Source organism: Artemia sp. Qi Xiang Cuo, chromosome 18, assembly GCF_049724085.1.
Source record: "Artemia sp. Qi Xiang Cuo chromosome 18, ASM4972408v1, whole genome shotgun sequence".
Taxonomy (NCBI): Eukaryota; Metazoa; Arthropoda; class Branchiopoda; order Anostraca; family Artemiidae; genus Artemia; species Artemia sp. Qi Xiang Cuo.
Window position 1 is genome coordinate 43,298,259 of NC_142811.1, and position 26,513 is coordinate 43,324,771.

Here is a 26,513-nt window from a genome sequence, read left to right on the forward strand (position 1 = left end):
CATAACCTAGTAACAGAAGACAGAATCAGCAAAGATTGACACAGACCTTGAGCATCAAGTAAGCAATTATTGAAAATAACTAGAATAGGTCTTTCTTGACTGGAATAAGTCGAGTGTGCGAAATGAGGAAAAAAACCTCGTCAGGAGGTTGCTTTAGTCAGATCCGTAGTTTGGAATACAGATTCCGGAGAGAGCGAATGACATCAAGATTCAATCCACGTTTACCAGACTTCAGATGCATCGCTGCATGGATTAGAGAGTCGAATGTGCGTCTAATGTCAAGTCTGGCCCAGGCAAGGCTCGTCTCAGAAGATTCGTCTCAACGACGGTTAAGGTATTGGCACATCCATTCCCTTGTTTGAAACCTAACTGGTTTGAAGGAGTGTAGCGCACTTTTTCGAGTTCCTCGATAAATATTAACTCCAAGAGCTTGCATAATTTTGCTTCCTATTGGACGGGGAAAGCTCTTTAGTATGTGTAGATTAAGCCGCATATCCAGACATAAGTAGGAGAGGGCACCCGAGCAAAAAAAAAATGTGTTTTCAATTACTAATTTCTTTTCCGGATTATACCTGGTTTCTTCTATTAGTCGATGAAGGCCTTAACTCCCTGCAAGGAATTGCAGCATGAAGATTTGTGTTTGGGTTTTAACCGAAAGTGTTTTGTGTTCTTTTGTGTTTTGTCTCCGAGAGTATTTATATAAACATGAAAGGGGCAATGGAAATTACTTGGATTATCCTTTTTATACAGACCATTGTCTTTTACTGTTCTTGCAAATTTAGGGAAATTTTTTCTGGCTGTTTGATATTCCACTTAGCACAGGTTTTATACCTCTGTTTTGCCTCATTATAAAATGTTTATATAAAGTACGTAAATGTTTATATAAAGTATATAAAGTCATATTTTCTTTGCTTCGATCGTTGAACTTACATATTTTGATTGGTATTTAATTTTCCTAATCGCTGTCTTGTTATTCAAGGAAAAATTTTTAAGAATTTAAACCGACCTTCATCCTCCTAAGCAGGCCAAGCTACATGCGTCTGACCTTTACCTCCATAATATCTGGTTTTAGTATTAGCCTACTGGCTAAGCCTACATAATGCAGTAGTATAGTATTTCGAAATTTCTTTTGATGACCAATCACTGCATGTATTTTTGAAGAGCGGGGATTTTTGTAAAACAGGTTAATACTGTGGAAATTATGGAAGAAATAAAAAGGTTGAGAATTGTATCCTGGCTCCAAGCCCAGTCGGGTACGTATGAGTAGTATGGGTATGGGCCTTTTGTGAAACTATGAGTATTATAGGCACTTCATAAAGACTCTATTGTTAACTTACTGAGTTTCGGCACATGTTTTAGGTAGGGTTTTAGGAATCAGACATGTGCACAAGACTTTATTTCGGATATTCCAATATTTAACTTTAAAAAGAACGTTAACTATACGAAAAATATAGGAAATAGTGGTAAAGTCATTATATTTCGGGAATGGTACTCTAAATTGAATGACGCGATTCAACTGGTGCCATAATTCCTCTTGCTTAATCCTGTTTCTAAATGACTGTCCTAATTAGTTGCAAAAGTCCAATATAATATCCTTATTAAAAACTGTTGTTTGTTTTCTTATGGGCGACTAGCAGTAAGTGTATGACTCATGGCTACGTCCGAAAGGCCTGGTTTTCTTAGTAGCCTTCTGGTGAAGCCTGCGTAATGTGGCCGCATAGTCACACAATTACATTAGACATGCAGTTATTATTAACGTATGAATACCAAGGACTTGAATTGATTAGGCGGAAACTTATGCAACCATACTTATCTAAAAAAATTGAAAAAATGTGGAGTTCAGTTGTCGATGTAAAGCACCTTCACACACAGTCATGCTTGTTTTGGCACTAGTAGGAGCAGAGCCGTTCCTAGGGTAGGTGGTGCCCGGGGAAAAATTATTTACAGCCCCCCTCCCCCTCCTGACTCAAATATAAGTAAAAAAAGTAGAATAAAAGCGAGAAATTTGATCAAAGTAGGGAACCCCCGAGCCACGGCATCCGGGGAAACTGCCCTTTTTGCCCTCCTCCCCCTCGTGGGTGCCAAAAAACACGGGTGAAAAATTGGCATAAAAAGTATAGGGCGCCAAACGACTTAAATGTAGTTTTTCTTTGACCTCCCCTTTGAAGGTCTAGCTGTCTTGGGGATCAATAGGTTATTTATATTTGAACTTTGACAGACGAAAAGCTTTGTTATTTAACATACTATTAGTTTGCTTATGTAGTGTAACAGTTCAAACGTCGCAGTACTGACAAAATGCGGCATTGCTCTAAAACTTCATAATTTCGAAACAATAAGAGAGAATATTAGAAAATTGAGGTTTTCAAGCATGAATAGACCTAAAATCTGGGAGGGGAGATAGAAAGGTTTTTATTTTGGTGTCCTTGGTATTTTAAGATTCTCAATAATGGTTTTAGTGTTAACTAATCAACATCATAGTATCAGCATATTTTGGTCGTATTGTCTCTAACAATTGCAGTTGACATATAGTTAGTATTATGCTCAAGGGTTAAGAAGAACAAAAAATAGCCGTATTATCAACTTATTTGGTAGAAGATCTAAAGCCTTGAATATCACAGGTTGGGCATGAACAGCCATAATTTAGATATTTGTCCTATTTGGTCACAATAGCAGATTTTATGAGCATCTGTCAGTTTAAAAACTAATTATCCTTCAAAGCTTGACTATATAGTTTTAAAGGCCTGTGGTTAGAAAAAGAAACTTGTTAATTGCGTGCATACCATTCAAAATTGTATTTGATTTAGCATTACAAAGTCGACTGACAATCAACATCATGTCGACATTTTGCTCTTTTGCGTTCGATTTTTGCCTTTGCGTGTCGACTGGGAATAAGAAATTGAACACATTTTTTGGTCGTAGTTTCAATTTGAATACTTTAATGGGTACTTAACTACAACAGAGAATTATGGAAAGCAGGCAGCGCAGAACGTATTATATTAAATACCTAACTAACTCTGTGTATTATATATTTAATTAGAATATACCTGCATAGTAGTTTATTTCCCCAGACTAAGCTAATTATCTCCGAGTGCACACAGAGAAACCGGGTTTTCAACAGATCAAGAACAACAGTGTGGTCGCTATAATGCACAAGTACCCTTTAATACTATTTAATATAAATTAACTAATTGTCAGACCTTGTTCGTGTAATTAATTGATTCTAATGCTCCTTAAAATTATTGAACACAAACAAAATCATATTTTTCTAGATTAAACTGTTGTGAGTTTACCTTCCAATTTGGATTTGCTGCCCAAATTTTGAGTTTCTATGTTGACAGCGTAAACACTGGAGCTTTTTTTCGTCTAACGACCGCAAAAACTTGACGGGGTGACAAAATTTGCCAATGAAACACCCGTTGTTTCGACGAAAAATCAAATCCAGCGGCAGAATTCTTTGTCGTGTATATAGTGAGGCTAAATCAAATGAGGCTCAAGCATTGCATAGAAAGTGGTAATACTAAATTAGTCCTTGCAAGGAGCTACGTGCTTTGTGCCATGAATTCATTTGCCAAGGCTTTTCAAGGCTAGCGTTAAATTGTTGCTCTTACCTTGTTTATTAGATTAATTAAAAAAACTTTTTCCACAAAATAAGTTTTTCAAAGAAAAGTAAAGAACTCCATTAAACAAAAAACAAGCAAAAATAAAATTACATAATCTACCAAGCGTGAAACTACCGCAAATCAGCATCGATAAATAAATGAAACCCAAAACAAACAGAAATTACAATAAATAACCGAGTCAAACTCAAAACGAGCAGAAATTAACATAATTTGGGCCCAAAACCCTATGCCTTCCCAAGCCCAGAACAAAATTTGCACTTCATTGAAAAAAATATAAACTTTTTTACTTTTATAACTTTAGTAAATCAAATAATATTAACATTTTGATTACTAAATATCAGTATATGCATATTAAACTGACAATGCACATTCATTTGTATTTTTTTTAGTAAAGTGCAAATTTCGTGTTGGCCTTGGGAAGGCATAGGGGTTTTGAGCCCAACTTATGGTAATTTCTGCTCGTTTTGAGTTTGACTCGGTTGTTTATTGTAATTTCTGTTCGTTTTGGGTTTCATTTATTTATTGATGCTGATTTGTGGTAGTTTCACGCTTGGTAGATGATTTGATTTTATTGTTGCAAATTTTTTTTTAATGGAGTTCTTTACTTTTCTTTGAAAAACTTATTTTGTGGAAAAAGTTTTTTTTAATTAATTTCTGTTCGTTTTATATTGACACAGTCTTTTCAGGGAAAAAGAAAATGATACTTTAAATCTTTTAGTTTGTTTTAAGACTTTAGAGTTTGGCCTGCCATTTGTATGCTGGAGGAAAATTTTCAGCAATTTTTTACAACATAAGTCATTTTAAAAATCTGGACGCAAATAGTAGTGTTTAAATTGGTTTCATACCTCCTCTAGTTGACCTGAAATGGAAAACTTGATACCGTTCGCAAAAAAATCTGTTTACTTTCTTTGATAGCTTGGATACACTTACGCTATTTGATTAGGTTAAATTTTAAGAGCAAAAGTAGCCCGGAAAGTTTGAACATAATGCCCTCAGTCGTTCTTGGGATACTGCTGAGCTGAGATGTCTTATTGGGAATTAGCATTAACACAGTGCATTGTGACTAAATCTTAAGACAACATATAGTTTTTAAACATAATGGACAAATGGGAGGGTGGGCGTGGGAGGGGGATTAGTTGCCCTCCAATCACTTTTGACTATTAAACAGGGCATCAGCCCTTTCTATTTTCAAACTCCTTCGATACGGAGTGCCCTGATCTAAACAACAGCAACAACAACAAAAACAATACATTTTACCCACATCGATCTTTACTATAAAAATGTCAAGCCTTCCAATAACTTTCGACTATTAAAAAGGGCACTAGGCCTTTCGATTTCTAATCGAATGAGCCCGTTTTGAAACGACAACGCTTTCTATAAACACCTTATCTGCCCCCCTGGGCATAAATTACAACCCTTACCCTAAGGGCTGTAAGGGTGTTTTTCATCCTCTAAGACCTAATTTCCAGAACTTTCAACTACGTTAAACAAAAAGGCTATCTCAAAATTTTGATTGGATGTGTTTGGGGAAATGGTGGGCGTGAGAGGGGCGGTAGTCGCTCTTCAATAACTTTAAACTAATAAAAATGGCACTAGCCCTTTCAACTTCCAATCAAATGAGCCCTTTTGAAGTTTCTACGACAACACTTTAAATAAAATCTTATATGCCCCCAGGGCATAACTTACAACCCTTGTCCTGAGGGCTGGAGGGGGTTTGTCATTCTCAAAGACCTAATTTACAGAACTTTCTACTACTTTGAACAAAATGGCGATCTGAAAATTTTGATTGGATGTTTTTGTAGGAATGGTAGGCGTGAGAGGGGGGTTAGTTACCCTCCAATCACTTTCGACTATTAAAGAGGGCACTAGCCCTCTTAATTTCCAATTGAATGAGCCCCTTTTGAAGTTTTACGACAACTCTATCTATAAAAACCTTATATGCCCCCAGGGCATAATTTACAACCTTTTCCCTTGGGGCTCTGGGGGGTTTGTCAGCCTTAAATACATAATTTCCAGAACTTTCAACTACGTTGAACAAAATGGCTGTGTCTAAACTTTGATTGAATATTTTTAGGGAAATTGTGGGCGTGAGAGGGGGAGTAATTACTCTCCACTCACTTTCGACTATTAAAAAGGGCAATTTCAATTTCCAACAAAATGAGCCCTTTTTGAAATTTGTACACCAACTTTCTATAAAAACTTTATATGCCCCCAGGGCATAACTTACAACCCTTGCACTGAGGGCTCTGAGGGGGTTATCCTCCTAAAAGACCTAATTTTTATAATATTCAACTACGTTGAACAAAATGGATATCTCAAAATTTTCTATTGGATGGGTGCATAACCCTTGCCCTGAAGACTGTGGAGGGAGTGTCCTGCTCAAAGGTATAATTTTCTGAACTTTAAACTGCATGGAACAAAATGGTTATCTTAAAATTTTGATTGGATGTGTTTGGCGAAAAGGTGGGCGTGAGAGGGGGGTTAGTTGCTCTCCAATCACTTTCGACTATTAAAAAAGGCACTAGCCCTTTGAATTTTCAATCGAATGAGCCCTTTTTGACGTTTCTAAGACTACGCCTTTCTATAAAAAAAACCTTATATGCCCCCATGGCATAACTTACAACCCTTGCCCTGAGCGCTGTGGGGAATGTCCTCCTCAAAAACGTAATTTATCTCAGGAAATAAACTACGCTGATGGCTATCTCAAAATGTTGATTGGATGTGTTTCGGGAAAAGGTGGGCGTGGAAGGGGTGTTAGTTGCCTTTCAATCACTTTCGACCATTGAAAAGGGCACAAGCCACTCCAATTTCCAATTGAATGAGCCCTTTTCGAACTTTCTACGACAATTCCTTCGATACGAAGTACCGTGGTCTAAATGGAAAAAATTAATAAATAATACATTGTACCAACATCGTTCTTATATGCCCTCAGGGCATACCTTAAAACCCTTGCCCTGAGGATTGTGGGGGAGTGTCCTCCTCAAAAATATATTTTCTATCTGGAAATCAACTACGCTGAACAAAATGGCTATCTGAAAATTTTGATTGGGTGTGTTTGGGGGAATGATGGGTGGGGGGGGGGGTATAATTGCCCTTCAATCACTTTTGACTATTAAAAAGGACACTAGCCACTCCAATTTCCAATCGAATGAGCCCTTTTCGAAGTTTCTACGACAACTCCTTCGACACGAAGTGCCTTGGTATGGAAAAAAAATTTATAATAATACATTGTGCCAGCATCGTTCGTGCCAGCGATTGCGCTGCCTATGATTTGCTAGATATAGAGTGTTAAGGCAATATATAGGGTGTAACGTGTTACTAGTCAACATCTGGAACACCATGTGTCGGACCAAAAAAAAAGACTAATGTGGATCGCCCTTAGAAAAAAAACTAAACTTTTTGGGATAGGGTAAAGGGTGGTGGTCCCCTCACTGGGGGTAAATTCTGATCAAAATCTCTTTACAATTTCGTACACTGCTCCCTCTCGGGAATCATAAGATTCGTGTGATACTATAATTTCTTAATTTCAGTGGTTTTTTTTTTAATATGTTTCCTTCCCTTGAAATAAATTCTTTTGATCCTACTGGATTAATATTTCTAATGCTAGGGGCTTAAGCAGGAATTTGTCCATGGGATATATATATATATATATATATATATATATATATATATATATATATATATATATATATATATATATATATATATATATATATATATATATATATTTATGTATATATTTAATTGAAAAATAGGTAAATTCTATTAAAATGTAAGAAATTATAGGAAAAATTGTGGAAGAATCCTGATTGGTGTTGGTTGGGTATGATTTACCCCCCCCTTTCTGTAGGATTGCATGTTTCAGAAACTGTCATTCAGTGTTTTTGTTCATTCAGTGTTTTAGTTTCAAATCAAGTTTCTCTTGTCTTAATTTCCTTGAAGTGAATGTGAATTGTCCTCCTTTTTGTTTCTAATAATTTCCTTTAAGTTGAAAATTAAGTAATGCAACTACAAAATTGCAGTGATTAATTTTAAAAATAGTAGTTTAACTAGGGTAATCACACTGGTTATGAATGTGGAAATAACCTTAAATTCCTGTAATTTACCTGGACATGATTCGGAAATAAATTATTTTTTCTAAAGATAATTCTCACTTTTTCTTTTATTGTAGTGCAAAATGGCCTATGTTTTCAATTCCTGATAACCACTTTCCACTTTTTAAGTGCTTTATTTTTACAGATTTCCACTAGAAATTTCACACTAATGTCTGAAACCCCCAAATTATCTGAAAATTATTGTGTATTTTATTATATATAATTTGAGAAAATGTAAAGGACGATATTATTTTATCATCGTACACCATTTCAGATTCTATTATAATATGTTTATGATAGAAAGCATCCTATATGCTATTATTTGAATAAGTGTATGCTTTTGATAGACAAAATAGAGGAAACTAATGCAGTGACCAACACAGACTCGATACCGCCAAAAACATTCGATGATACATCTGTAGTTGCACTTGAAGTTCTTTCAGCTGTTTTTTTAGGGGGGGGGGTCATCATATACAGTACATTGAAATAAAAGATTAGTTCATGCTACTCCAGGTGGGGGTGTCATTTAATGTGATTTAGTTAATTGATTGAGCCACCGCGCAACTGTCATTTGACCTTCTAGTAGTGACTATGTTTATTCAGTTCATTTGTTTGTTTCTCTTTGTAAATTGTCGAAAATAAGGAATCTATCTATCTATGCTTTCATTTATTGTTTTTTCCGGGCATATTCTATGAAAGAGGTGATCATATAAACTTGGTAGGGAGCTCATAACTTTGGAAATTGAAAGTTCTAGTGTCCTTTTTAAGAGCCAAAAGCTATTGTAGGGCAACCAGCCCCCTCTCTGGCCCCTTTTTCTACCTGCTCCCCCTGGTTCTGAGATCACCACTACTTCCAAAGCGCCGGGGGCAGTGGCCCTAACTAACGTAGATTCCCTGCTGTTCATTCATTGGTTTCAGTAGAAAAGGCGGCTGTGTTTGCTCTTGGTTGTCTGATCAGAGTAGAGTCCTAGGTTATACTTCTCGGCCTTTACGTTCCTTCCTGTGCTATTCTCGGCCTTTACGTTCCATGGCACCTTTCCAAGGCAGATTACCAGACTGGTTATCAATTACACATTAGAATTACACTTCAGCTTCACGTGCACATCTTTTTTCTTTTTTTTTTTTTTTTTGAATCGAAAACTAGAGATTGTCAAATTGCGTATTTAGGAATGGTTTTGTAGGGAAAGCTGTCTATAACTCATTTGTTATCCACAGTTCCATTTCCTTGAAGTCTGTGCTATCAGGAGCGGCTTCTGATTTGTTTTGGACAATTGCCTTTAGCCAACAATAGTTTGATATGAATGTGTCGGTAGAAGATGCAGAAGAGATCCTTCTGCCATCACCCCACCACTTATGTATCATATGGAAAACATCCCTAGAAAACATCTATGTATCATATGGAAAGTATAACCTAGGACTCTACTGATGAGTTAAGAGCTCTTAAAGGATCGATCACGACTATCTGTGAACAATGGCAAATCGTGTAACTAACAGCCCTTTCCTCAGGGACTCTGGGGGTCATGTCATCTTCAAAGGCATATCTTCAAAAGGCATCCTCAAAATGCCTCATAGGCATCCTCATTGGACTTTTCGACTATGCTGGATCCAATGACTATCTCAAAATTTTGATCAGATGTCTTAGGGGGAAAATGGGGCATGTGAGGGGGGGGGGGCTAGTATCCACTTCAATAGAACTTTTGATTTTCGGTCAAATTACCCCTTCCCAGTCGTTTTTTCTGGCAAATAATGCGAAGTTCCACATTTTGCATATAAGAGCGTGAAACCTCACTGTTCTCTGATGTGTTTAATCCGATGGTGTAAATTTCATTAATATCGCTTGACGTTTCGGGGCTGTTTCTCCCTTTTTTGAAAATCAGGCATATTTTCTCAGGATCGTATCTTTTGATGGGCAACATTAAACTTAACGAACCTTTTATATTTGGAATCAGCATAAAAAAACCAAATCTTTTGATGTTTGTATTGTTATCAGAATTGTATTTTAAGATTTTTGGCTACTATTGAGCCGAGTCGCTCCTTACTTACAGTTCATTACCACGAACTGTTTTAACAGTCTTGTTAATGACAGGGTATTTTTTTCTAGGGTATGAAGGAGTTGCAGGTGTCACTGTACCAAGCTCTTGTCCTCATTCTATTTAACACTTCTGACGAATTGGGGTTTCCTGAGATAAAGGAGGCAACGAACATTGAGGATGGTGAGCTTCGCAGGACTCTACAGTCCCTTGCCCTTGGTAAGGCCAAAGTACTCCATAAAACTCCAAAAGGTAAGAAAATGAAAATTATTTCAATGTGTGTCTCGTGACAGAATACTGGATTTCCTGCGACTATATTCAGAAATGAAAATTCAGGAAATAAGTTATCGCTATTTAGTCCGTCTGAGATCCACCTAACAGAATTGAGCCCTATTAGAGAGGAAAATGATAGAAGCACAAAGAAAGAAAAAAAAAGAAAAGCGTAATAAAAATTTAAATAAGACCAAGGTGGGGAATATGAAAATAAATGGTAAGTCACATACGTAGAATCGGCAAAGGGATTTTTGTTTGTTTTATGAATTCTTTTATTAAATTGTTCGGTTATGTCATACTCACTTCAAATAGGTTGTGGAAACTGAACATATCAAATGAAGTAGGTATTATAGTAGTATTATAGGTGGATCTCCCCCCCCCCCACTCGAAGTAAAACCCTAAATTTTCTCGAATTTCTGGGCATTTCTTGTTCAAACTTTAAAAGCAGTGTTGTTGGGGTTTTTTTTCGATGCCCCTCTCCCAAAAAATACGGTAGCCTACTTATCGATTATATAATAAGCACTCGAGAATTTTGATCGGGAATGATGCAAACATGGCATAAGAAACTGTTCAAGCAACTTCTTTATACCAGAGAATTAGCTTTGTCTAGGATGGAAAATACATTGTAGCTATAATTTAATTAAATATTTAGTTGGTATTTGGGTTTGGTTATGTTAGAATAGGTTTGTCTAGGTTACATATTCAATGTATGCTATGCTTTACCCCGACCCCCCTCTTGTGCAAATATATAACGCAAATTTGTTTCTAAACTATTATATTTTCATAATATTTTTTTTATTTCATTAGCGTTAACCAAACTTCACTTTTCGAGTGTTTATTATAAGATAAGATAAGATAAGTTTTATTCTTCATTAAATACACATACAGTATTACATGTTATTAATCCCTCAAAGGCGCATTGGCCTGTACAAAGAGGGAAGACATATGAATTACATACTCAGAGATAAAAAACAAAAGAAAATTTAAAATGATCACCTACTCACATATGAAGGAGAAGAAAAGAAAATATAGATAAAATGGAAACTATAGAAAAAATTAGAATAAATAAACTAAATTAATTAACTATATTAAATAGACTCAAAAAGAAAAATAATAATAAAAAAAAAAAAAAAAAATAAATAAAAAAAAAAAAAAAAATTACTATAAGCGATTTCCTATCGTCGAAACAGAATTATGTGTATTGTCAGGTAGAACCAACATCATAATAGCTGTTACGATATTATTCATAGCTCTTATCCAAGATATTAAAATATCATAACTTAAGCCATGTACAGCCCTTTTAAACTTATATTTAAAACTATATAAATCCCAGTTCAATCAGCTCTGCTTATTTCTGAGGCTAGGTAGCAAAATTGACGTTTATGGGTTAATTCAGTCATAAGGCTTATAATTATTGAACTATAATAAAATGGTGCGAAAGCAATAAAATTTATCATGAATGCTACTCCTTAGTGAACTATACAAGTTTCAGCAATAAATATTGATAGTCATACCTGAGGCCTGGGAGTCATAGCGCAGAGAAGACCACCATAAAACAAACTAAACATTCAGGGGACATCAGGGGACATCAACTCCATGGTCCTTAAGAATCCTCTTGAAAGCGCCAAACGAGTGGAATTTCTGTACTGAAGAAGGCAGGGAGTTCCAAACCTGATGACAAGCGATGAGGGGATTGAAATCTGACCGCACAGTGGGAGTAGGAGGAATGCAAATATTATGTGACGAACGAAGGTTATATGGAGCTGAATCAGAAATAAACTGAGGAGTTTTTTGAAGAGATTTTGGAAGATTGACATGAAGCTGATGAAAAACAAAAGAAGCACAAGAAAGAATGTAGATAGACTGTAGATTTAGAAGCGGTCTTGGTTAAGAAGGTTTGGTGTCAATAATCAGACGCGGTGTTTTATAATACATAACACAAAGCGACCGCAGTGTAGAAGGAAAAGTAGACATCCATACTATGGGGCAATAAGAGACATATGACTGGACAAGGCAGAAAAAAAGAAGCTTCAGAATAGATCCAGGAAAGGTGTGTTTGAGTTTTCAAATGACACCCAAACTCCATGAGACCTTAACCCTAATCATGGCTATATGGTGTCTAAACGAAAGGTTCTCATCAAGCAGGATACCAAGAAACCGGACCAACCGATTCTTTGGTCTACACAAGGAGCCTTGTGACACCTGAAGCTGTGTCAGTTGAGGGAAAGCTACACCAATTCGAGAAAAAATAAGAAAATGTAATTTGGTAACATTCAAGGCCAAGTAATTCCCCTCAAACCATGAAACTGCTCTCTCAAATATTGCCACCAGATTAGACCTGACATCACATTCTGTCCTCCCTAGAGTCCCAAACGTGCTGTCGTCAGCAAAAGCAACGAGGCAATCTTCGTTAGAAGTAGCGTTGGGACACGAAGGAACATCCGGATGACACAGATTGCAGCATACTAGAGGACTGGTGTTCTTGACTGCTGAAATCAGATCATTGACATAAATCAGTAATAAAACGGGGCCAAGAACAGATCCCTGGGGGATACCATATTCTACTTCAGAAGAGTTCTGTAAAAACGGATCAATTGAAATAAGTCTAACAGAAAGATATGATTCAATCCAAGAGAGAACATTTGATCTTATACCAATATGCGATAATTTCCAAAGAAGAATCTGATGAGTCAATGAATCAAATGCTTTACGAACATCCAAAAATAAAGCTGCCGGGATAAGACAAAAATCTATTGCCGAATGACTTAAATTCAAGAAAGATGCGCAAGCATGCTCTGTAGAGTGATTCACTCGGAATCCGAACTGGAAATCATGGAAAAATTTTTCGAGATCCAGAAAACTAAGAAGCCTAGATAGCATAGCCTTCTCAGAAATTTTGCTGAAAACAGATAGAAGACAAATTGGCCTATAATTAGCAGGATCACTCTGGGACCCACCTTTATACAGCAATATAACCTTAGCTCGCTTGAGTGATTCAGGGAAAATTCCATTCACGAAAGACATATTGACAAGCTTAGTCAATGGTGACAGAATAGCAGGGAGAACGGCACGGATAACCCTTGTAGGAATTCTGTCTGGCCCTGAAGACGATGAACCTTTAAGTGCATTTACGATCCGAGCTACCTCAAACTCAGAAACAGGGCTCAAGACCATTGACTTTAAACATGGGGGTCCAAGATAGGCTCTGAAATCGCAACGAGGAGTTGTAGAGTTCACAGATGAAGCAGTCGCTTTTCCTATATATAACCAATAAGTACCAAAAATACTCTATACGTTCCTACCTTTTACCATCTCCAAATAATAGGGCATAATACATACTTTTTAAAGCCATCTCAATCCCCCCTCCATTGACGCAAATGCCCCCCCCCCTCGCTTAGTAAACCAAAGATATATGATCTAAGGCTTTTTAATCATTTCCCTCTTTCAAAAATAATGTAGCCCCCCCCCCCTCATCAAGCAAAATGTTTGCAGTCGTCCTTGCGTATTTTCTTCTCTGTCCGTCTTTTCACTATGGGCATTGATACGGTAAGTTTTACGTTGCGAAGATTGGCCCTTTCGTGATGCAATCGGCGGTAATTTGAATTTTTTATCATTATGTTACTTCTCTCCGCCTTTTCGCTGCGGAGCCAATCAGAAAACAAATCTTCTGGTATAAATAACTCCTTTAGGCTTAACTCTTTATGCTATAGGTATAGAACCTTTTATGTAATACTTAATCATTTAAGAATTTGGCTTCACAGTACCACCGGCTTAGGCACTCATTCAGCTTCTTTTTTTCGATAGTATGACGTAGGACTATTAACCAATTCCGGCGGACATTCCAATTATAGTTGATTTATAACCATGTCATTACAGTAGATTTGGCTTTCTTCTTTCGGGCCTTTGAAGGCATTTTATAGCTAAAAATATTAGCCACAAAATTCACATTATGAATATTTATATTGAAATATAAATCCAGTGTCTCTGTCTAGGGATGTATGCCGACATTTTCGGGACGAAGCTCCCTCTCGCCTCTGAAATCTCGAGCTGTTGGTATTTCCCACGTAACTTTTCTGTACTGCTTTCACCTGTCTGTACACGTCGGGAATATTTAGGCCTAAATGATGCGCTTTTATCAACTATTAGATATCCTCTGTTTTGAAAGAGAGGGCATCCCTATAGTCATGTCTCTTATAATTTGACTATTTTTGCCTATGGAGAGCCTCCTCCTCCAAAGTGACCATCCTCCTTTCCCGCCATTCCCCAACCATGAAAATCTGAATAATTTGCTAGAAGGTTGTTTAAGTAATTTTATCTCAGAAAGTACTAACATTTGCTTACTTAGCGCGACTATCGCATTCTAGTCAGCCCTCTTCCAATAGCGTCAATGGGGGGAAGAGGCAAACAAAAACGACGAATCTACCCCCCCCTCCCCCCCTAGAATTGAAAAATTCATTTTGTCCCTTCTAAATTGCCGTGAGGTGACACCACTGCCCTATTCCCTTTTGAAAGTGTATAAAAAGGCGGGTACTTCTGTATTATACGCCACTCACTCAAGTTTACGCTGTGTAAAACTCGAGAACAAACCGGTTTCTGTGTTAGTTTACTTCAGCTTAGCGTGAGACAAGACAAAGACAAGTGACATAATCGATGGGAAATTTATAATTTGGTAAAGTATTTGGACAGTTTGTAGTTAGAAAAACAATTCTTACTTCATAATATGCAGAATAATTGTGCCTAATACATTTTGCCTGCAGAACCGCTATACTTTACCAACACAACCCTTCCCACCCCTAATGTGCAACTCGAGATTTACACAGCGTAAACTTTAGCGAGTGGCGTATAATACACAAGTACCAAAAGGTGTAATAGAAAATAATCAAAAATAGGCCTAAATTTTGCATAGTAAGCTGATGAACTTTGCGTTTTATTTATATATTTTTAAGTGAGAAAAATGAATAGTATTTCACTCTTGGATAAGAAAAAAAAATTTGGGGATATTAGTGTATAAGCCTTGAGAAAATGCTATAAAAAATAAGAATAGTTTCGTATTCTCTTTTTTTAAAAAGAATAAAATAAAAAGAACTGTTGAGAATTTTACATCCAAAACACAGAGCAAAAATGGTTTCCCTTAGTCACTCCCATGTATGAGGGGCCTTCAGCTACTATCAAACTTTTGCTCTTTACTTTGCAGTTTCACTTTTTAAAAGCTGCTTCAACAATTAGGCTTATTAGGTACACTTGCTTTAGACAATAAAAAAAAAATCCAAATGCTGCCATCCCTTCAAACCCCGCTCTGTACGCTGAATTTTGACCTTGTCATCACTATGCTTCGATAATATAATGAAAAAATGTACTATTTTCCATAAAATAGCACCCACCGTTCACAGAAGGAGTTCAGTGATGCAGGATACGCTCTGTTTACCAAGAGAAGTTGAAGATGGAACATGCGCGTGGCTTACCAACAAGGATGAACCATTTATGTAAATAATTGTCAATAATGACGGGTCATCAGGTATGGACTGCAAAGGTGCTTAGGGACAAATGCCCTACCTCATCGGTAGTATTTTTGCAAAATCAGGGGAGGTGATAAATGTGTTTTTTTTACCATTTGTACTTTTTTTTTTTTTTTTTTTTTTTTTTTTTTTTTTGCCCAAAATAACCGGAAACGGAACTTTGTTTTCGTGCGATCTCTGTTGTAACTTGAAAAGGACACTAAAAAATAAATTTCTTTTTGAATGAAGCCTTTCCCGGCATTCGAAGACTCTTGGTCCAATACGGTAACCCCTGGGGGAGAATTATTTAATAAATAAATATGCAAATGTGACTGTTTTTTTTCCTCGGTGTTTTTCTTGTTTCCCTCAGAGGGTTGTTTCCCCCTTGTCTGAAACTTTGCACATTTTCTTATACTCCTAACTTGTGGTATGTCAGTCGACTAAATTCCATTTTTTCGCCAATCTGTTTAAGATTTTCTGGAGTATCCATATGACGAATCTTGAGGGTTGGCATCCCTTTCCTTCTGTGTGTGCAGGTACATAAATTGATTATCCTCCCAGTGAAGTATATATGTTGTGTGAAGTGCGGTGAAAAAGATACTGTGCTGATTTTACTGATACTGCAGTGGTCACATAATCAGAAAAGCTGAGGTTTTTTTTTGCTCCTTTTTGTGTCATTGATTAAAAAAAATATTTGTTCAGCTTAGATTTTTACGACTTGCTGTAGTTCATTGAAACCATGGGAACAGCCAATAAGCTATTTTTACTAAAAGGGTGAAAGTAGCATAGTGAGAACCTGATTACCAGTAACAAAAAGGCAACTATTATCTGCTGTTCAATATCATGTCTTTTATAGTAGTTCATCTTTATTAAATTTCAATATTTTGGCTTATAGGAAAAGACGTGGGTGATATGGATAAATTTACTTATGCAAAAGATTTTAAAAATCAGCTTTATCGTGTTAAAATCAACCAAGTTCAAATGAGAGAAACAAATGAGGAGCAGAAGTCCACAGAAGAGCGTATTTTCCAAGATAGACAGTACATAATAGACGCCGCTATAGTTAGAATAATGAAAATGAGGAAGCAACTTAGTCATAATCTCCTTCTAACAGAACTGTATGATCAACTTAATTTCCCTGTTAAGGTAAGTAAAATTGGGATTAAGCTTCTTTTCTTTTCACCGTTGACGTAATTTATCTCCATTTATCTGATCTGTACCAGTGACGTCGACATGATGTTTCGAAATACGAAAAGTTGTATTTGATTAGAAACAATAGAACGTGAAATTTTGTCTGCCAATCGCCATGATTTCTCGCTACTTCCTGGTCTCTTTGTCATTGCCTATGTCCTTTTCTTGCTGTATTCATCCCGCTTTCCGTATCTGATTTTCTTTTATATCTCTACACAAACTTTTTTTTATTATTATTTGGATAATGCCAGTTTTCTTACCTGGTAATCGCATCTTCTATTAAATTCTAAGGTTTTTTTTTAATCATTCTTTCTTTACTCTTTCCTGTACATTATTTTCTTTTTTCCAAAAGTAGCAGAGGTAGAGAAAGAAGTTATTTTGCAAGTTTTAATACTAATGTAAATCAGGAGCCTACGGGGGTGGGCTTTTAGACTGCCATTAAAGCTACCCGGAATATTCAGATTCTTACATGTTTTTTTCCGGTGTGTTCCTACATTTATGTATAATTCACTTGTTTTGAAGGATTTTGACGAAACTGTCCCTCTTCAAAATTTGTACCCCTTCCCTGAAAAATACAAGCCGCACGTTGTCTACCCTATGTAGGTTTGTTCTAAAGTTATTGTTTACCCTACTATTTAAGTACCTGTTAAAGTTTGAAGTAACCTACGTAAACTGACGTAAATAGCACCTATGGATCGATTCCACCAATCAAGCCGAGCCCTTCCTTCTAGATATTCTATCTTCTGCTTGCCCATCCAGATGCCTACCTATTCAGAAAACTCTGTGTTCCTAATAGCTAAACCTTTAGCCCATATTAGCATATCCATAAAAGCCAGGATTTCCTTCTACCTAAAAAAGCAGTCTCCATTGAAAAGTATTAAAAAACTGGCAGTGACAAGTAAGAAAAATTGTGTTTATTAACTATTAAAAAATTCTAATTTCCGTGATAATGCCTGGTTTGAATCTGAGATTCACCGGTTTGAAACAGCAAATCCTGTCGCTTCGACTATTTTACGACTACAGATGCCTGAAAGATGTCGAGGAAATGAGGGACCTAAAAGTACTTGGAAAAAGACTTTAAAAATAGAATCATTGGCAAGAATCTTTGTACCCCATGGTATGTACAACTTCGCTTGATGTTCCACGCATCACCCCGCCATACTTTGTTCAGAAGATGATCGTCATGCTGCGGAGTTTCGATGGAAAGAGGAAGCAGTTTTGTGTTTTCGCTCCTGAAGGACTAGTAACTACGGGGTAGTAACCTTGAATATAGTCTTCTCAAATTGCTATCTGGGAGCCTTTGCTCTGCATGAAGTTGGACTAGTTCCTGACAGTGCTTCTTCCTATTGCGTTTCTATATAGGAGGTTTCTCTCCATTCTTTTTACTGTACAGCACAATGAGCTTATGGAATTGATGTTTAGGAACCTATATAACACTCATGACGGCCATCTTTTAGCGTTTCTCGAACAGGACATGCCACCACACGTTAATTACAGGAAAAAGTGTTGTGTAGGAACGTTCTCATTCCTATGGACATCCGATCCTACCTAAGCAGATGTCAAAATTGGCATTTTGGTGGGTTTTGTCTCAAGAAAATGGGTATACCGTACATCCGAAGAACGCCCTAAAAATAAAAACTCTGTTTTTCAAAAAAAAAGGCTACGCTATTATTGTCGCTTCGTCAATTAACTGCTCACCCTCGTTATCTCGAAAACCAGTAGAGATTGGTTCAATTTCAAACTTTCCCGGTGATTAGCATCCCGAAAAAGGAGTTTACGCGAAGACATGTCTTGTTATGTGACACCGTCTACACGGAAACCTAAACTGTTTAAAAGTCATAAAATTAACGAAGCGACAGTATATCAGGGTTAAAAACCTTGAATTTTTCTGAAACTCTAAGAATTCCATAAAAACTTGAAAAACCATTCTGCAAAACTGGATTGTAGAACAATTATGCTTGCATTTTCAAATCCAGCTTAGAAATTTATATCGAATCGCATATAATTAATTTTGATCCAAAAAAGGAAAAGAAATTGTCTGTGTAATATGATACCCTGAGATTTCCTTATATAATTGCTCAATTATTTAATATTCAAATAACGTAATATACAGATTTTCTGTACCTATTTTAGAATTCTTGTATAAAGTGCAGTTACGTATTTCCTTGTAATTATGTACACGTGTCAGGGTCCGAGTGATCTGTCAACCTTAGCAATGACATATTATGAGATTATAATGAACCTATCTATTAAAATATACTATTGAAGATCACTAACCGCTGGAAGTTCAATGGCTCTCAAATGAGAGACTGAGTTTTATGCTCTACATTCTCGCTGTTTAATTTCTTGAATTTTGTTGATGAACCATGACCCACAATCTTAAGGAGGAGTCGGATCATGATTAACGTATTTTTGTGATCAAGTAATTTTTTTTCAAATTCAAATTAATTTATTTAGCATAAAAAAATACAAACAAATTTACAGCAGCCATCTACAAAAACCCGAAGGTTTGTTTACGACTGCTGCAAATCCATTATTATGAAGCTCTACATCCACATAACAACTATCTTTTCATGGGGGCAAATCAACATTTGAACTAAATCAACATAAAGAACATTTCCTACTCTAAAAGGATTACACTCTATAAATCGCATGTGATAAATATCACATATCATCATTAAAACATCCACTCAAAAAAAAAAAAAAAAGCAAAAACCGAGGGAAAAAAAAAAAAAATGAGATACATCTAACTAAATCAACTATGACAAAATCAATAAGTATCAGCTAGGCTATAGAGCCGACTCCGTGCGCTTTGGCTGGGTAATTTTGCGAAAATGCGACCATTGTCTGTCCAAACAATTTTCATACCAAACATTGATCAAATTCAAAATTCTAATCATTCAGATTATAACCCAAAAGGTAACGCTTCAATCTACTCTTGAGCTGGCTTACATTATCAACTTGTCTAATAGAATCCGGGAGGGAATTCCACACCCCCGGTCCCGCAAAACGAGGCAGAAACGCAGTACGTTGAGTATTCCAGAGCTCCGATGCAAGGTCATTCGCATTTCTAGTCTCATAACAATAGTATGATGAGTTAGCTCTAAAAATTTCCCAAAATACCTCCGGTGAACACTTATTCAAACATTGATAAATAAAAATTGCTAACTGGTAATCCCGTAACTGATAAATATTTAAAATTTTCAAACTTGTAAAGCAATTCAACGTGCTATTTTCAAACGGAATATAATTACCTAAAATATGAACTATTTTATTATTTAAAATTTGGACCTTTCTAAAACTTGAAATAAAACTACTAGTCCATAGCATGCAACCATACGATAAATAAGGGCTAACAACGGAATGATAAATTAAAAGTAAAACATTTGACGGTAGTTGATTTTTCAGTCTTCTTATCGCACCCAACCCTCTTGAAATCTGAACTGCCACAAGATCGCAATGGGAATTGCAATTTAAATTAAAATCAAGACTAAAGCCCAAATATTTAACACTATTTAAATGCTTTAAAAATTCACCGTTAAAAACAATTTTATTATCTAAAACACATGAAACTCCATTTCTACAAAATGTCACGAAATTTGTTTTTGAAATATTCACTACCAAATAACTAGAATTTGTAAAACTTATCAATTCAGCGAGGGCCTTATTTGTCTTCTCAATTAACTGGTTCAGACAAGTAGCTGAAATCGTAAACACCGTGTCATCAGCAAAAGACGTTATAAGTGCATCTGATATATAAAAACGCATGGTATCAACGTAAATTAGATAAAGAAGTGGGCCAAGCACTGAACCCTGAGGCACACCAGAATTAACGATAAAAGTTTTTGAAATAGAATTTTTAATAGAGACTCGAATAATACGCTGGTTAAGATAAGATTGAAACCATTTCAGAATAACCCCTTGGATCTCTAAACGGCTTAGCCTATTTAATAAAATTTTATGAACCACCGTGTCAAAAGCCTTTCTAAAGTCTATAAATACTGAAAGTACCAGTACACTTTTTTCGATAGCACCATTGAGGAAATCTGTTAGGTGCTGGACTGCATGTATTGCAGAGTGGTTTTTCCTGAATCCAAACAGGGTATCACTAAGAAAACCGTAAGTAGTCAGATGGTTATAAAGTCGTCGATGCATCACTTTTTCATACAGCTTAGCAAATAGGGGCAATATTGAAATCGGCCTCCAATTAGACGGATCAGTTTTTGAACCCCCTTTGTGAAGCGGAATAACTTTAGCCTCTTTCAGACGAGTAGGAAACTCACCTTTCTTCAAAGAAAGGTTAATCAAATAAACAATACAAGGCAACAAATATGCCATAACATGCTTAAACGCTTTCAGATTAATTCCATCATTCCCTGGAGAACTTGATTTTACCAATCCTATTATCTGTTTCAATTCTTCAACGTTCGTTTCATCTGCAGACATTTCCAATCCAACTCCCCTTTCGTCACTAAACGTCTCATTAATTTCATTATTATCATCGTATGGATTCTCACTTAATGATTCACCAATCTTAGAAAAATATTCACCAAACAAATCAGCCACCTCTTCATTTCCCTCAACAACTTCACCATCAAAGATCAGACTAGCAGGAATATCGGTCTTTTTCTTCTTATTAACGATTTTATTTATAATATTCCAAGTCGTTTTCGTATTGCCGTTGTTTTCCTTAAAATTAAATACATTATATTCGCAGATTCATGACCCCCCTTAGCCGAATTAATTTATTAAAAATCTGTTTAAATTCATTTAGATATTTACTATGGTTACTATTTAAGTAACTAAAATACAATGTATTTCTCCTTATAATTAAGTCGAGTAGCTCCATAGTTACCCAAGGTTTCCGGGGTTCCTTTTTCCTCACCTTTATGCTCTTTACTGGGCAAGTTCGCTCAAATATTGGCTGCAATATTTCCATGAACTTATCGAATGCCGCAGAAGCACTTTCAGATTCATCATAAACTGGTTTCCATGACACGATACTTAGTTCCTCTCTAAACTTCTGTAGGTGCTCTTTTTTTAGTTGCCTTCTTTTAACCTTTGTCCTGTTCTGCTTTATCTCATATTGATATGAAGTCACTGCTACTATAGGAAAGTGATCGGAAACCTCATTTACTATAACGTCAGCATGACAGCTATGTAATACCCGGGATCGCACGAAAATAGTGTCAATAAGTGTAGCTGACTGTCCTGTAACACGAGTCGGAATCCCAACTAATGGATAAAAATCATAACTGGAGAAAAGGTTTAAAAAATCCAAATTATCATTATATAAACTTAAAATATCAAAATTAAAATCCCCCATGCAAATGCACTCCAGATTACTCAATTCTACTGCATCCATTAAACTACTAAAACCATTTTCAAACTCCTCCCAAACTGTACTTGGCGGCTTATAAACCTCAGTAATCAATATATCTTTTCCACCAACTTCCAGCTCAAGAGTAAGAGATTCCACCTTACCTTCAATCCAAAATGATAGGTCTTCCCTTATTTTGGCAACAAAATGATCCTTAACCAACAATGCCAAACCTCCACGTCCCAGTCTCTCACTATTCCTTACAATAAGCCTGTATCCTGAAAAACTATATAACGACAGAATATGCCCAGAAGTTAAAAAAGTTTCACAAAGGTCAGTTACATTAAATTTACTATTTACAATATCAATTAACTAGAGAAATTGATAATACGGTGAAGTTACATGGCAATTCCAATGACACAGGCAAAACGATCTTGCATTCACCTCTAATCCTGAAGAAATCACATCCACATAACAACTATCTCTTTGCGGGGAAAAATTACCCATTTATACTTTCTGGAAGTAAATCATCATAAAGAACATCTCCCACTCTAAAAGGATTACTCTCTAGAAAACGCAAGTGAGAAATATCACCCATTATCCTTACAACATCCACTCAAAAAAAAAAAAAAGAAAAGAAAAGCAACAAAAACAGGACACTTCTAACTAAATCAACTATGAAAAATTCAGTAAGTATCAGCTAGGCTATAGAGCCGACGCGGTGCGCTTTGGCTGGATAATTTCGCGAAAATGCGACCTTTGTCTGTCCAAACATTTTTCACACCGAACTTGTCCCGTGCACTATTTAATATTGCCTTTCTAAGTTTCGTAAGAAATTCACTAACATTAATTCCAGATCCAGCTAGTTTTGATTTAGTTATACACACTGTGCACGTAAGTTCTTTTGATACTAACTTCACTAAAAGTGGGGCTACAGGATCTGGATTTCTACGGGCTAAATTTCAAGAATCTTCCATAGAGTTGAGTCTGAAACGCTTAATCGACACAAAATGCTCCCTAGTAATAGTCGAAACTCCCATAGTTGACTTAACAAGGCTTAGGACAGTCATATCAAGATCTGAGCCAGGTGTCTGTCTTATTTCTGAGAATATCAGATATTATTCTATTGTTTCCTGTTCAAAATTATCATGCTTGTTCTCTATTGTAAAAATACAATATTCTAGTGATTCAATTTGACTCTTTAGTCTTTTAATTAAATTTTCAATGTGCTCAAACCTCGGATTAAAATCTAGCACTATAGCGTCATAAATTTATGCAGTAATAATTTGACTGTTTATCTGTACAGCACCAGAAGACCCAGTTCCGATGTTTTGCGCTATTTTTTATGCAACAAGTGTTTCAATATCTGCCACCAGCTTAGTCTTATTTATCGTAACTTCTTCCTGGGTCACAGCTAACTCTTGAAAAAGTCCAGAAATAGACAAACTGGAAGAATTTTCAGACGTCCCTGTTCTTGCAAACTCTTTGTATATATTGGGGAAAGTCGCTACTTCTGTGAATGCTTGTCCTACCCTCTTAGTTTTCGATCTCTTTGCTTCATTAATATTCTCTGCATAAGAAACTAAGCAATCTTCACTAACTGTCTGCTTATCATGAGTACCGTAGCAGAATACTGGATAACTCATTCCATTTCTAGTGGAATTTCTTCCAAGTATTCAAACTGGCCAAAGGAGGTATTTAATAAACTTTGCGAAGGCAGGATCTCCAATAGTAAACATCTCTTGTTTAGTTAATCAGTCTATCAAGGATCACATCGGTAAAAAAAAAGAGATATACCGGTCTTAATTGTGAACAAGTAATTTACACAATAACCAAGTAATGAGTAAGTTTACAGTTTGCAATTTCTTAATTTCCTGGGGAGGGTTGTGTTCAAACTTGATACCTCACCCTTCTCTCCCTCTGAGATTTACCGCCCTCTTAATTGTAATTTTTACGTTTGAAAATTGTTTAGGATTTAGGATTTCGTGTGATTTCTCTTTGAGTTTCTTCCTAGAATGTAGCCAGAATGTAAGCAAATAAAAAGGAGTTGTATCGTATATCAGTCCTCCAAAACCAAAATAATTTCGGTGCAAAAAAAAAAAAATTATGAGGCAATTTTAGTTTAAGGCTTTGGCGGTTGGCTGGATGGAACACTCTGGTACACAATTAAGCTCCGTCATTTGAACTTTAACCTCTTTAGATCTCAATATCCGACTTCATTATCACTTAGACCTCACAATTAACTCACAATTTATCATCAAGGAGACTTACCAACTAGTATGTCAACAAAAGCAAGCGAAGAACTCATTGATTTCTCAGAAGATAAATCACTGAAAAATATTACCCACTCAGTATTCGCTCGCGATCTACTGGTGAGTCGCGAGCCGTAGTTTGGGAACCACCGATGTAAGGTTTTAGGTATTCGTTTAACTGACCGCGTATCAAACAATAAGCTACCCGAAAACTGTGGTTCAATCCCAAAATCTGGGGCTATAATGAAAGAAAAGTTAAGATGGTCAGGGTTAAGTCACTTTTTTACGGATGGAGGATAATGGGTTACTGGAAACAGGACTTTTTGGCCATTCATCTAGGGCCACACGAAAAGCAAGACGTTCTCAAGTGAGTGTTGGTCATAAGAAAGGATTTAAAGGAGATTTTTACTGTAAGGAAGGGAGTAAAAAGTGAGGCTCTGAAGAGATTGAGGCGGAGGGAAGATGTGTTGGGTTCAGATGGCTCAATGCTCTAATTGGTTGTTAGCATTAGTAGTAGTTGTTGTATCTGTTGTTGTAGTTGTTGTAAATTAGCTCTGAGACTATGTGTTCACCTGAACACTAACGTGTTCAAGTTCTTCAAAATAAAACTATGCGTCTTATTGCTGGGTATGTTGAAGGTGTGCATAACACTGCAGTTTGTTTAAACAAGTTACAAGTGTTTAATGTAGGTCAGCTTCGAGAATACAAGGTTGGAATTTTTGCCTACCAATGTTGGGATTGTGTAGATCCTGAAGTCTTTCGTGATTATTGTAGTGACAATATATCTTCTCATCATTATGAAACGCGTCATGCTAGTAATGAGTTGCTAGCAATACTAGTGGAATCAGGGCCGGTTTCCCTCTTAGATTTTCAGGGCCTAGTGTGTGGAACTCTGTTCCAGAGACTATTCGGGTGGCTGAGCACCTGGGTTCTGATTAAAAGTAAGTTGAAAAGGTATTTGTTACGTGGAGGCTCATAGCTAGTTTATTAGTTTTTTTATTTATTATTTTTTTTTCTTACTATTATTATTATGAGTAGATGAGAGATTGGTAATATTTTATTGTGTGTTTTTGTCTCTTTGTATTTAATTAATAGTTTGACAGTTAGTTATATATATTCACCCTGTCGCAAGTGCTTTTTGCACCTTTCTTGGGGCGGGCACTTTTTTTTTTTTTTTTTTTTTTTTTTTTTTTTTTTTTTTTTTTTTTTTAGTTGTTGTAAATAAAAGTGAACTGAACTGATCAAATGTAGCTCATTAGCTCATCATTATTGACATTTTTGGTTGATTGTTTGTTGTTTTTTTTTACCTAGAGCATATGTAATACTAAATTAAGATATCTTTTCAGAAAAATGGGATTTTGGTATTGGAAATTGCTATAGAAGATTTCTCTTTCGTGTTTAGTTATTTTTGTTTTAATTCTGTGTATTCTGCAGCTCCCATCTTTACCATATTTTAAAAGCATTTTGAAGAAGCATTAAAATTTTAGTTTTTTGTAATTTTTTCTTCCATTCTTTCTTCTTTTTGTTCATCAACTCAGAATAATCTTTAAAAACCACGTATCTGAGTTAGGTCCACGTGAAGGTGCACGCAAGAGGTCGCTCACTCTTCCATCTTGGAGGGCCACTTTTTCTCTGACGTATTTCTTCGTACGATGTATAGCATATATCTTACCACGCGGAGCACAGTCTATGCGTTGCGCGAGGAAGGAACCTCTTGGACGCACGTCGACTGTGCATTTTTGAAGAAATCATATCCTGGAGTATAAGGACGATTTTTCACAAACATTTTCTTATTTTTAGCCTGCTGATCTGAAGAAAAGAATTGAATCGTTGATTGACCGTGATTACATGGAAAGAGATAAGGAGAATCCAAACTCGTATATTTATGTTGCTTGATATGGACTGTGAAGATACTTAACATTTCTTAATCCTCTGTTGTAAAATAACTAAATCTAAGTAAAATATACTGGCATTTGTATATTACGATTTTTCACAATTGTTATTGCTCCGCCGTGTCTGTTTTCTTATGTATGTGTAATTTGGACACTGTTTCTTTTTTTAACGATAGAATAAGCGAAAAAGTGCGAAAAATACCTATTTACAGCCTGGTTACTTGTATGAAATATACCAGAGTAAGATAAAAAATATAATACTTTTGAAACAAATCTGGGCTATATATTTGCATATTGGGGGAGATAGGGGTAAAGTATAGCGGGTCATGCCTAATGTGTTAGGTAC

General features: G+C 36.1%; 1 protein-coding gene across 1 annotated transcript in view; it reads left to right on the plus strand.

Annotated features, from left to right (window-relative positions):
• Cul4 (cullin 4) overlaps nucleotides 1-26,258 on the plus strand; it is a 252,089-nt gene extending 225,831 nt beyond the window's left edge. The window contains exons 11-13 of the mRNA XM_089104452.1: nucleotides 9,816-9,996; nucleotides 16,408-16,658; nucleotides 26,076-26,258. Of these exons, the coding sequence (XP_088960578.1) occupies nucleotides 9,816-9,996; nucleotides 16,408-16,658; nucleotides 26,076-26,171 (528 nt within the window). The 3' untranslated portion in view covers nucleotides 26,172-26,258. The remainder of the gene's footprint in view (nucleotides 1-9,815; nucleotides 9,997-16,407; nucleotides 16,659-26,075) is intronic.
• Nucleotides 26,259-26,513: the final 255 nt, after the last annotated feature.